The sequence below is a fragment of the Streptopelia decaocto genome (genome assembly GCF_964273445.1).
Source record: "Streptopelia decaocto genome assembly, chromosome: 4".
NCBI classification, from domain to species: domain Eukaryota; kingdom Metazoa; phylum Chordata; class Aves; order Columbiformes; family Columbidae; genus Streptopelia; species Streptopelia decaocto.
In genome coordinates, this window is record NC_138658.1 from 5,649,214 (window position 1) to 5,662,024 (window position 12,811).

The 12,811-nt window shown below is 40.5% G+C and overlaps 2 protein-coding genes and 1 long non-coding RNA gene across 3 annotated transcripts in view; 1 reads left to right on the forward strand and 2 right to left on the reverse strand.

Annotated features, from left to right (window-relative positions):
- UBE2D3 (ubiquitin conjugating enzyme E2 D3) overlaps positions 1-471 on the reverse strand; it is a gene marked incomplete at its 5' end in the record, with an annotated part of 35,170 nt that extends 34,699 nt beyond the window's left edge. Inside the window, one exon of the mRNA XM_082051201.1 lies at positions 124-471. Within this exon, the coding sequence (XP_081907327.1) occupies positions 124-471 (348 nt within the window). The remainder of the gene's footprint in view (positions 1-123) is intronic.
- CISD2 (CDGSH iron sulfur domain 2) lies at positions 361-9,146 on the forward strand. The gene is made up of 3 exons (XM_082051940.1): positions 361-572; positions 7,553-7,764; positions 8,783-9,146. Exons 1-3 carry the CDS (start codon positions 470-472, stop codon positions 8,870-8,872), a joined length of 405 nt encoding a protein of 134 aa, XP_081908066.1. The 5' UTR covers positions 361-469; the 3' UTR covers positions 8,873-9,146.
- On the reverse strand, positions 4,888-7,591 carry LOC309439402. Its single transcript, XR_014183982.1, has 3 exons — positions 7,467-7,591; positions 6,818-6,946; positions 4,888-5,808 (listed from the first exon to the last, which is right to left on the reverse strand). It is a non-coding gene; the product is annotated as an uncharacterized lncRNA (long non-coding RNA).
- Positions 9,147-12,811: the final 3,665 nt, after the last annotated feature.

The window sequence follows — 12,811 nt, forward strand, 5'->3', positions numbered from 1 at the left end:
CACTCCCTTCAGCATCTTTGTTGCCCTGCGCTGGACTCTCTCCAGCAGTTCCCTGTCCTGCTGGAACTGAGGGGCCCAGAACTGGGCACAATATTCCAGGTGTGGTCTCACCAGGGCTTTTACCTCAATATTGTTAAGACTGTCCATATGAAAAGCAACTTTAACACGACAGGCTGAGGACAGGTCACACACAGCCTGTAAATCGTTACCGAAGCCGCACTCACCCCCTGCTGGCGACACCGCTCTCCCTCCCGCCTGTGCCGGCCGGCGGCAGCGCCCCCCTCTGGGCTCCCGCGGGGAGCGCGGCCCGAGCGGAGGGGAACGGGCTGCGCCTCTGAGCGCGTGCGCGGCACCGGCGTCGCCCCGCCCCGTGGCGCGTGCGCGGCGGGAGTCGCCTGAGGGAGCGCGCGGGGCTCCGTGGTGGCGGGGAGTTTTCTCCTGTCCTTCCCTCCCGGCCGGAGCCGCCGCCATGGTGCTGGAGAGCCTGGCGCGCATCGTCAAGGTCCAGCTGCCCGCGTACCTCAAGCGCCTGCCGCTGCCTGAGAGCGTCGGTGGCTTTATCCGCCTCACAGGTAGGTGAGGGGAGCGGGGTGAGGGAAGCGGGGGGTCCCCGCGGCCGTGACCCCGTTGCCGTCCCGCGGATGGCGTGAGGGGCGCGGTGGGGCCGGGCCGGGCTCCGGCACATCCCCCGGGCCTGCAGCCTCCACCCCGGGCTTCACTCACATTGTCCCGGAAGAATTTTTTCCTAATATCCAATCTAAACCTCCCATGGCGCAACTTGGAGCCATTTCCTCTTGTCCCATCACTTGTCACTTGGGAGCAGAGCCCAACCCCTCCACGCTCCAACCTCCTTTCAGGCAGTTCAGACAGCGATCAGGTCTCCCCTCAGCTCCTGTTCTCAGGCTGAACAGCCCCAGCTCCCTCAGCCGCTCCCATCACACTTGTGCTCCAGCCCCTCACCAGCTCCGTTCCCTCCTCTGCACTCTCTCCAGCACCTCCATGTCCTTCTTGTGATGAGGGGCCCAAAACTGACCCCAGGATTCAAGATGGGGCCTCCCCAGTGCCGAGTACAGTGGAACAATCACTTCTCTAGTCCTGCTGGCCACACTGTTCCTGATACAAGCCAGGATGCTATTGGCCTTTTTGGCTGCGTTGGGCAGGCATTGGAACAGGCTGCCCAGGGCAGTGTTGGAGTCACTATCCCTGGAGGGGTTTAAAAGGCGTTTAGACAAGGTTCTCAGGGACATGGTTTAGTGCTGGAGTTCGGTTATGGTTGGACTCGATGATCCTGAGGGTCTCTTCCAACCAAAATGATTCTATGATTCTATCTGTTAAAGGTGGGGGGAACCCCAAACGTTAGTTGCTGTTGAAGTGTTTAAGGTGTCCTGTGAGGTGAATAATGATAGAGTAAAATGTATTGATAGATTAAAACCCACCAGGATTCTCAGCCCCACTCGTTTGCACTGCATTTAAAATTCCTCTTTGTGCAGCAAGTCTCAGGCCATGCACACACAGAAAATGGGATTTGGGCTGAAGGCCTAAAACACTCTCTCTTCAAGGTGAAGGTTATAGGAACGTCTATACTGATCAAAACAAAAAGAAATCTGTTTCTGGGAGCCTGCTACAGACACAAAATTAGGGTTTTTTTATCTAATCATTTTTTGGAAACATTTTCTAGGCGAGAGACTAAAAATAGCTGTTAATTAATCATAACCCTATCACAGAGTGAACAGGAAAGAAAACTAAATCCCAGCAAATTCTTTAGGTGTTCAGTGCATTTCAGTGCTTTGCAAACTGGAACTATCTGAGCACAGGCTCAGCTGGGATAATACAGGCAGAACCTCAAGTAATGTCAAATGACAAGATAAGTTTCATGGTCATAAGTAAGAGGAATGTTATAACAAACTCTCTGGAAACAGAAAAAGTCTTCAAAGGGTAGGATCAATCTTAGATGTTTACTTTGCAGCACTAAGCTATGTTATTTTAATAGTGCTGGAGAATTATTTAATTTAGAACAGGCATAATTTATTTAAACGAGGTTTGAGTACTTTATTTCCCAGCATGTTTATGCTGCTTCGAAACTTAAAATCCCATTATCTTTCCCACGACAAGTAGAGACATTTTACATGAACCATTCTTCTTTCTCCACAACTACTCTCCTCTGAAAATGTTGTCAAGTATATTTACTGAATAGAGAAATTCAGCTGCTACAAAGTTAGGCGGAGTGAGATATAATAAGCTACATAACAGTGCACCCTCTCATATTCCTAGAATTTGGCAGTTTCTTACTTAAGTTATTGCTCTTTTAACTACGAGTTGTAGTTAAAAATTTGTTAAGCTTAGTTTAAGCTCCACTGAAACCTTAAGTGGAGACCAAACATCTTGAAATGTCAGTCCCAAACATGAAACAAAGGTAAAAGAAGAAACCATGTCAGAAATTGCTTTGAGACCTGGTAGGATTTAATGAGTGTACCTGAAAAAATCCACTGCCTCTAGTCCTTAGTGATTTCTTTGACTGCTCTTGTGCAAAACACTCAAGGGAAAGAGAGGTACAATTAAAAATACCTACCTACAGAGGCAACATTTTGACACTTTTAATTTTTTTCAACACTCAGATAATATCTAATATCTGCTGTCATTTATCTTCCTCTTAAGGTGGATATGAATGAAAATTGAGGAAAAATGAGGTTCTTAAAATTATGGCATAGGGTAAATGCAACATGGTGAGGCTTTTCAAAATGAAATCATAGGACATCACATCCTAGGCACCTAAATAAAAAAAAAAATCCTCTCTTAGTGCTTAAAAGTTATTGAAAGTCATTGAAACCTCATTGGTCATTAAAGACTTTTGTACTTAGGTGTACTCAGAGCTGCTGGCAGTTTAAAGTTTCATCTGAGAAAACAGGATTCTTTCAGCAAGTGCTGCCTCTTTTGTATTGTTGGTTTGGTCTTAGCTTGTTCTGACCTAAAGTCACAAGCCTCTAAGAGCAGAGGATTCCCAATTCTGGGAGTTGTTTTGCAGCAGCAGTTTACAGGATCACATCTATTGAATTAAGATTAGTGAAAGACTATTAGACAATAGAGAAGATGAGATTAATATTGTCTTTTGTGTTTACTACTACTACAAATACGGAGGAGGATATTCTTTGGCAAATGACATATCAAACATGTCAAGCATTTTTCTTTGCTTCTCTTTGGAAGGTAAGAAATAATATTAATCTTAAAACATTCAAAGTGCATTAGTATTTGTCCTTTGGTGGCATCTACTGAACTTAATCAGGGACAAGCACTATGAACACTTGCTAGCGTAGACCTTGTTTGCAAAGGGAGGCCAGAACCCAAATCTGGAACAGCGCAGTGTATTGCTTGTAAGCTCTTTTATTGCTTCTGTGAACCTTCATTAGCTTCCTGGCAGATGCAGCTTTGGTTCTCTAGTGCATCAGCTGTAGAAACAACAGACCAAAAGTATTGGGGAGAATCTGTAGTGTGCTGATTAAAAATCTCGAGACACCCATTGTCTGTCATCACCTCACCAAATCACAATGGAAAACTGTTTGCTTGGGGAGAGGAACACTGTTAACATCCAGTGCAAAACTCCTGAAGGTAAAACCAGTGAGGGAGGAAGGAAAGGGTGTTTGACCTTGAGTTTGAAAGTAGATATCTAAATGGTTGCGCTGTTGCTGCTCAGAAGCCTCTTGCAGTTTCTTGTCGTAGCTGCTTTACCCTTCCCTTCTCAAGTTTGCTGAAATGAGCAGTGTTGTCTCATGCTGGTGTTGCTTTTTACCCTGGTACGTTATTAGAACAGCATAGACATTCACCTCAAAATAGCATGTGGTCAGAATGTCAAGGTTTATGGAAGAATCTAGGTGCTAGTCTTCTTTCCATAAACAGGATACAGTCCTGTGTGGGCTGTCTTATACTTGGCCTACACGTTAAGAGAGATTTTTAATGTAAAGAGCTGCCAGGCAGGAAGAGGACAATTTTGTGGATCATCTTTTAAGGTACTAAGGGGAAAGAAGGATGATACCATTATAACAGGGTCCTCAGAACCCATTTGAATCATGAAGTTGTCATTTGCAGAGTGGCTTGTTAACCTACCCATAACTTTGGCTTTTAATTTACTTAAAGTGTGCTATGTCGCTAAAAGGACTGTCACCTCTCTAACTTGAGACTTGCTGCATAAGCTAATAGACATACTAAAGTGGTGTGTGAAGTCCTTTGTGTTTAGTTTGTGTAGCAATGAGAACATCCTTAAGAGACCCAAGTAACCAACAGAAAACTGTTAGAGTAGAACTGCTGATTAGTTCTGAAGAGAATGTAATTAAATAATTTGAATTTGCATTAAGAATTTAATCAGTTTAGAGAATATACCATCACAATTCCAATCTTCATTATGACTGGTAGCTAATACTTGTTAAAGTTTTGACCTGCAGTTGAGCTGTTACTGTAAGAAGCTGCTTTGGGGTCTGTATAGGGTCATTTCCACATAAATTAGCTAAAACATAAATCAAAGTGAAATATAATAAAGGAGTGGTAGGGAAAGACAACTGTCAGTGGCTAGCCTGTCCTTTTCTGTTCAGTGTGTGTTTCTTCTTTGTTTGGACTTGTTACTGTTAAAGTAAATGTTAAGATAACCTCTCCTCAAAAATGTAACTCTGGCCTGTTGTCCAGAATTCTCTGGGCATTCCTGTTTCAGTGATGTTCTTGATACGTTAGACAGAGACCAACCCCAAAGTGCTGGAAAGTAAGTCAAGTTTGAAGACTAACCTTTTCAATATTCTGCTTTCCATTTCTGGCTCCAAAGATGGCATCTTCCCATTTAGCAGAATTGATAAAGAATTTCCAGAATCAATGTAATTGCTGAATTCTGAGTTACCAGCTGTGAAAATAAACAGGCTTGTGAATTGCCTTACATCTGCTTCAGAAAGGGATGAATGGCTTCAAAAACACAGAGCAGCTTACAGTTGTAGGAAGATATCATTACATTAGTTGGGGTGAAGCTTTCCTCCCATCGCTGCTCACTCAGTCCAAAGATCTGTGACTTTTTTTACTTTGTGACAGTATCTTGTCTCTCTTGCCCTAGAAACATGGTCATGTTGATTTTTCAATCTAAAAGTACAAGCTTCTGGCAGTCTTTTGGCAATAACAAGTCAGTTTATGATTAGTGTGCACATTGGTGTAATTGCAGGCTTTTCAGACACTCCCAGATCAGAAATACGTAGAGAAATCATTGGCTAGTGAGGACAAAACAGCAGTTAGCATGATACAAATATTAAGTAATAACCATGGTATGTAATATTCTTGTACTTCCTATTCCTCTTTGTTTATAATTTATTTTTTCAGAGGCTACAGCTATTGTGTTCCTGTTTCATCTGGATGAACCCAGCTGGTTATGAGTTTCCCATAGATGTGACTACTGTTCCAATTTATCTTTTTTTTTTTTTTGGTCATATGAGGGAGTTTCAAGCTGTATTGACATGTCACTTATTGTTTAGTTGCTGGTCTCTTTTAACAATGTTTAATTCTGATATGAGACTTTTCCTTTTTGTGTGTCAATCTTAGCCCAGCTGTATTCATCACACACTTGTATTCATCACACACTTGATACGTGCCCTGCTTCTGGTTATGGTGTACCTGTTGGCACTTCTGTCTTGGAGTTCAGAGTAGCTTTGTAGAGATCCACCTCTTTGCCAATGGTCAGGTTAGACTCAATTTGGAATTTTTTCCAGTGACCAAATATTTTTCCTCTCTTCCAAAGTACGTTCCAAGTCAGTTCTTCATGTAAGGTCAGAAAGTGTATTTGAATTCCTATCGATAGAGTGTTTTGGAACAATAATGATAGAAAAGACAAACAGGCACTGCTGTGCAGGAAACTCAGTATTCTGTCTAATTGAAAACATACACGTATCTCAGTGATAACAGTCATAATTTAGGGCTTAGAGCTTCTTGGGGTAACTGAGAAAAAAGCAACAGAGATTAGTCTAGTGCAGTGACTCTTAGCAAATTTTGTCAGATGTTGTGCATAGGGACTGCTGCAGGTGCAGGTGTGGAAAGACTACTGAAAGCTTTTGCAGTGCCTTCAGCATTTATACAGTTGTGGCATGTTCCCAGAAAAATGCACTAAGTGTGGTTTTCACTTCAAAGGCTACGGAAAGCTCAGAGAACACAAAAGTAGTCCCACAAAGAATTCTCCTCACATGGTATACTTCCAGAAAATTAAAATTATTAAGAAAAAGCCACTGTGTTCTAACTGGAAAAGTATTAGCATGGACATGTGCTCTATTATTACAAATAAAATCAACCTGTACAGAAAAATGTAATTTCTGAGAGCTACAATCTACCTAGCATCCTTTCCTGCTCTATTGCATTTCCTTGCTTGTACGTCTTAATCTCAAAAAGCAAAATGGAGGACAAAATTTTTTTATATTCTGATCCTAAATCATTTAAAAGAGGAACTTGATTACAGTGTCTTGTCTTACAAAGTGCTTGTGCAGCTATTTGTGCTCCAGCTCATTACACTTCATTTCTCATTTAAAAATATTTTTAAACTCTCTTCAATTTCTATGTGAGTGTTTAATATATTCTCCATACATTTAGAAAAATGGTCTCTCCTTTATTGTACCATGGTACTTAAATTACGCTAGACTATTGTCACAGTATGTTTTCCTGGAAAAGTGGATCCACCTTACAGATAGATATATCTTATGCCAGGTGCTGATGAATTTCTTAAAAAGTCCAGGAAGTCTTTCTCTCACTAGTATGTCTAGATGATTTATAACAATGTAGCAAGGCAGCTCAGTCTGCAGAGGATATTTACCTGTACTTGAAAGAAGTTCCTCAGTTTGGTAAAGAGCAATTTTCTGTGGCTTGACTTATCTGATCTCAGGACTCTTTGCTACTTCATGTATTGTAGAAACTAGGTGCAGATCCCTGAGCAAACAGAGCTCTGAAAAACAGAACCAAAAAGATTGGTGAAAGTTTTGCTAGTGTGTATCTAATAATCTGTATAATTTCTACCTAGAGTTTCTAAAAACCTTGGAACAAATAAAATGAGGAAAACTTCAAGAAGCTAAAAATCTGAAATAAGTAATTAGAAAAGGAATTGTAAAACACCCTGAATAGTTCTTCATATACAGAATGTTAAGATACCAGCACTGAATATACTTACTGCACGTAATTGTGCCCAGTTTGCTAGTTCACAGTGCAGGTTTACCTCAGGTGAGCAGAAACCCTGTAATTTTAGGGTTCCTCATTTCAGTACTTTTATTTGGTTTGGATTTATTCTCTTCCATTGAGTCATCTTCTAGAATGTTGAAATTGAACTTCAGATGACGTTCTAGGAGTCAAACTTTTACCTTGGCTCCAGTAAACCCCACATTTTAATCTTGGCCACCTTTCTTCTGAAGGTTTACCCACGGTCTTGTTTGCCCTCAGAGCCTTGCTGACTGAGCAACACCATTCCTTACCATAAGCTGAAGTAATTTCAGGGTAGCTGATGCTGCACCATACTGACATAGTATCAAGAACCAATCCAAATTCCACCTCTCTTTAGTTTCAGAATGGCTGCGGTTATTGCCTTTCCTGGGTGTGCTGGCCTTGCTCGGTTACCTCGCTGTTCGTCCATTCCTCCCCAAGAAGAAACAGCAAAAGGATAGCTTGATTAACCTCAAGATACAGAAGGAAAATCCAAAAGTAGTGAATGAAATAAACATTGAAGATCTGTGCCTCACTAAAGCTTACTGCAGGTGTTGGCGTTCCAAGACGGTAAGACAACTTTGTGCTACTGTAGGATTAGAGATTGCAACTTGCATGTTTTTATCAGTGCTTTGTTGCTGAATTGTTACGTGTTGACCTGTTGCTTTTCCCTGGAAGTGGAACATGTTCCTGTTTTTTTGAGAATAGCACAGTTCTTATTTTTTTCCACTGTAAATCTGTCTACGTGCAGAAAGAAACTGGGTAAACTTTTAAGAAACACAGTGGTGTTTTTCTAGAAAAACTGCGAGTGACCACCTGTGAGCAGATTAAAACCAAGCAAGCCTTGTTTGATATTTGGAAATACATTGCAACTAATTAGAGCATAACTATTTTGCCAAAACAATGCTTAGAAAGTTGTTTGTATTGTAATGAAAGTGAGGCTGGACCTGTACTGGTGAGGGAGAGCATATCCCCACCAGATCCAGAGCAGCCAGTAGATGACTGGTTTGGATAGTCTGTATCCCCCAAACCAACTAGATGTACATGGATATTTTTCATCTACCCTCAATTTCTTTTGACCGTCTTGACTGCAGTCTGATTTTTGTCCTTTCTGCTCTGAATGCACTTCTGTTCCAACAAAAAAAATCTGCCTTGGACCTAAGAAACCCTCTCAACTATTCTCCCTTCAGAACAATCGATTCAGCAAAGTATTTCAGTTTTCCTTAAAGCAGTACTTGTGGTTGCAAATGATTAAATCTGTTAAGAGCACAGTTACTAGTTCCACAATAAACTTTAAAGCATTTGTGGCTGTGATGGCTGCTTTGCTTGCTGTTCTTTCAAGGTAAAGGCTCTGTCCCTAACTTTGCGTCTAGAACAGCAATTTTAGGACCTCACAAACTTAGTTACCAGTTAGCAGTGGTTTTTTTTTCTTAGTAACGTGTGCTAACAGGAGACAGCGAGTTTGATGTTGAAACAGGACATAGTAGGAGGAACTAGCAACATTATTGACGTGCTCTTGGCATAGTATAAAAATCAGCATGCAATTGCTGTAGAGTTATACTAATTCCTCATGTATGTTTTCTTCCAGTTCCCTGTCTGTGATGGCTCCCACAACAAGCACAATGAATTAACAGGAGATAATGTAGGTCCACTAATACTCAAGAAGAAAGAGGTATAGCTGATGCTTAATCCACTAGATCATGACTGATATACAGTCTTTTTATACTGTTGTAGTTGCAAAGGACAGCATTTTACTGTGTGATTGGTATGATTTAGTTTAATGATTGCTGTAGATTTCTTTTTGGAATAAACTGCATTTAGACAGTGCTAAATCTGTCACTGTTTTAATACTTTATTCTGAGAAGAATTATGTCTGCTTTGGAAAACTGTAAGGTAACTATCTCTGTAAATAAGTCGTTTATTTCAACAATAAAATGACTTCCTACAATTAAGCCTTTTTTTGTATGAACATGCATTTATAAAACAGTCGCAACTTCACAGTGATTGAAGTGCACCTTCTTGTTGATTTTTGTTCTGCTGAGAAGCCATGTTTTGTTCTGTTTTTCCGTAGCAAATTTAAGTTCACTTAAGTGGGGAAAAAAAAGATGATAAATTCTTCATTTGTGAATGGATATCACTGAGGGCAGGCAGCATAGCAGCATTAGGTCATGCTAGGTGAAGGTCTGGCCTGTGCAGTGCCTAAGTGGGCAGTTTATTAGTCTTGTGCAAAGCAGCCCGGCTCAGACAGGCCCCACACAGCCAGACAGTCTCACACCATGTCCTAGGTGCAGTGCTGCAGTTCCAGACCCTATAAACTCAACTATTGAGCAGGTCAGCCGCTAACATTATCCCCCTGTTTCAGGCCCCTGTGTTGATCATTCCTGAGCTCTTGTAAAGAAACACAAATTTGCCTTGTAGATGCTACTTTTTGTAGCAGGGACTTTCATGGGAGGAATTGGTTAAATGACAGAACCAAGAAAGCAGAGCTGAGCTGTATTCTTGGCTTGTTACCCATTCAAAATGGTTATTTGGGCAAGTCAGAACTTTGCTGTGGTATGGCTTAATTTCAGGTGCAGGTAAATAATTGCTACTTATCTGTTAGACTTCTAATTAATTCTTCTAAAGTGCTTTATTCTCCAGTAAGAGACTATGTTCATCAGTTTAAAAACAATTTTTTCATCCCTGCTACAATTTTAGACAATTGTACTAAGGCAGATTTCAACTGTTTCTTAACAGCATTTCATTTGATTCATTGTTAGGCAGGTGGAAAGACCCAGAGCCCTGTGCCATTGCCAAAGCTGATCACCACAGTGCTGAAACAGAAAGCAAGTCAGGAAGCAGTTCTCACATAATGGCTCTCGCAGCAGCAGTAGAAGTAAGGTAGATCATTCTAACCTGCATTTGTAACAGCTGTAGTTCTAGGTACCTAAACCTTTTGCCTTTCAGCAAAAAATGGCAGATTATGATGTGACTGTATGTTAAATGCCTGCTTTCACAAAGTGTGTAGTAGAACCATGGTACAGTCTTTAATGTTTACATGCTACATGGTGGTCTTACCTTGATGGGTGAGCAAACCATAAACATTATATTAGGATATAACATAGATAATAGGGGAAATCCATAATGTTACTAAGTGTCTTGTATTCACTCTTCACTTATAGGTGGTGTATATTGAACACCAAGCCCCAGTTCTTGGGTTTGGTGAAGAAATTACTATGTGAACTGCAAAAGCCTGTTTTGAGATTTTTTTAATATTTTTTTCAGGCTTCAAAATCCACAGCCTGTTGTAGCAGGCTGTAATTATATACAGGTCTGTATGTACTTCCAGTTTTTATCACTCCAATAGTTTGATTTCCTCTTAAGCCTGAGAAGTAAACTACATACATGAATCCTGGTTTTGTTTCTGTTGCTCTACTCAGACAAACCCTGCTGGAGTAAGTAATGCAGCAAAATTGGTTTTGTTTCTCCCACAAAGCTCCTCTAAAAGGAGAATGACAGTGTAAGACTTAACTTTATAAGCAAGATAAATGACTATTTTCTTGCATTTCAAAATCTGTCAAGGTAGTACTGTCTCTAATGGCCACAGAATTGTCTATTAAAGATCTTAAAAAATTTACTAATTGGTTTGAATTATCTACCTAAAGTCTACAGGGATAGATGGCTAAGAAGTGTCTCCAAAGCACTGTATCTCATGAGCAATTGAGAAAGTTGAACCAGTTACCTGCTATGATGTCTTGCTACTGGATGACTTTTCTAACCTGATTTGGAAGCTCCACACAAAGTGATAAACTTTCCCCTAATGCTAATAAAGGCAAGGACTGAGGCAGTAGACTGGATCTTGAAGCAAAATCAGGGGAAGCTGAACTTGGCATGTCATTACATGCCTTTTTTGCTTTATGGGAGCAGCAGTATTTACCCTTCTCTTGATTATAAATTTGAACAATAGTTATAATAGGCCACAAATAAACTCATAAAACAAATATGTTTAGAGAAAGGTGTCTGACTGGTGGCTGCTACTAGATAAAGTAAATGTAATTGAGGTGCAGCTAGCACAAATCTTCATCTCTTGCACTCCATTTCTTTAAAAAGCAAAATGCAAAAACTGTCATTCACTGTTTTGTGGCTGTGTCACAACATGAGTGTTTCAGCTAATTTTAGACTTCAGTCTGTATTCCCTAAAACGCTCCATTTGGCTGAAAAAGAGAGAGAAAGCAGTGATTATAGTTAAATTATCGCAGCATTCCCTGACCTGTGTGACTCCCTGCTTCCAGATGGCAAATTTCTATCTTTTCCCATATGCTGCCTGCTGTAACTCTGCCTGCTGCTCACCATCAGGAACGTGCTGTGCCATCAGTCCCTTCTGCTGCAGAGGTTCCTGGGAACCTTCTGGAACTGCACACACATACTGTGCTCAGTACTCTTGCACATTATGCCTGTGATTATGTCTGCATGACAGTGAGACTCCTCTGGTTATAGTTTATTACACATTGTGCTCTGATTTTATTTCTTGCAAATAAGAGACTGGCATGGCATAGAGATTCTATTGGCTTGAATTATGCATTATTTATGCGTGATTTAATGGCATTTTGTTAAAAGGGCGGTGGTCTTAAATGTCATGACTTCACCCACAGAACCTCTGATAAAAAGTGAAATCGTATCTCTCAAAGTTAACTGCTATTTCAAATCAACTGGAATTATTACAAAGCTCCAGTCTCTTAGGTTCTTAGCCCAAATATAACATTTCTTTTGTGACAATATGCAAGTGTTTCGTTCCTTTCTGGAAGGCAAAAAGAGAAGCATTATAAAGCATTAGTGCTTTTCATTTTAGATCTGCAGGTCTATGTAATAGCTTTAACCTGATTCTTTTGAAGATTTCATAAAAGCTGGGGGAAAGTTGTCTTGTGAGAAACATCCACAGATGGTGGCAAGGGAAGGAAAATGGATCCAATTTAGTTTAGATTAGCGAATAAGATGACACTTTTCATTGGTACAGCTATTCAAGCACTCAGAGTGGTGGGAGTGATCTAATGAATAAATTGAGAGTGCACTGAGAGTAAGGGAACATGATAAATCCAATTTATGAGATGCTGTTATGATGGTGAGCAAGTATTAGAAGCTATCATAAACAAGGGCTGTTTATCAGAGCTTTGCTTGCATACCTAAGGTTGTATTCATATTTAAAGGGCTGTAGTCCTTACATGTCACACTTTTGTTATTGAACAAACTCCATGTGTGGCATAGTGATCCCTCCCTGCAGGATTCTACTCTTGATAAAACTTTATGAAAAAGTAAACTATATAAAGCTTTTATTATACTCCTGTAAGTTTTACTCAAGTAGAATTATTTTATAGACAGTCACTGATGAGCTGAACACCATATTCCTTCATCAATTAGGTTTACAGACATGACAGTTTCCAAATACAACCACCTCCTACTAAAACTACCCCTGTTTAAGTAGCAGAGTGCCTCTTAGCCATGCAAAATGTGCAGAGCAGCCACCAAAGTCAATGTCTGACACAATAACCACCAAGCACAGCACCCTAACCATTCATCAGTGTGTGGTTTGAAAGCATCTTCCTTTCTGATCAGGGGACAAACGTGACCTGAAGATTTACAT

Excerpts from the sequence above, each read along its gene's own strand:
- CISD2 (XM_082051940.1), top strand. The coding sequence starts at position 470 with ATGGTGCTGGAGAGCCTGGCGCGCATCGTCAAGGTCCAGCTGCCCGCG. Across the intron at positions 573-7,552 it reads TGGCTTTATCCGCCTCACAG|TTTCAGAATGGCTGCGGTTA; the intron begins GTAGGTGAGGGG and ends ACCTCTCTTTAG. Across the intron at positions 7,765-8,782 it reads GGTGTTGGCGTTCCAAGACG|TTCCCTGTCTGTGATGGCTC; the intron begins GTAAGACAACTT and ends GTTTTCTTCCAG.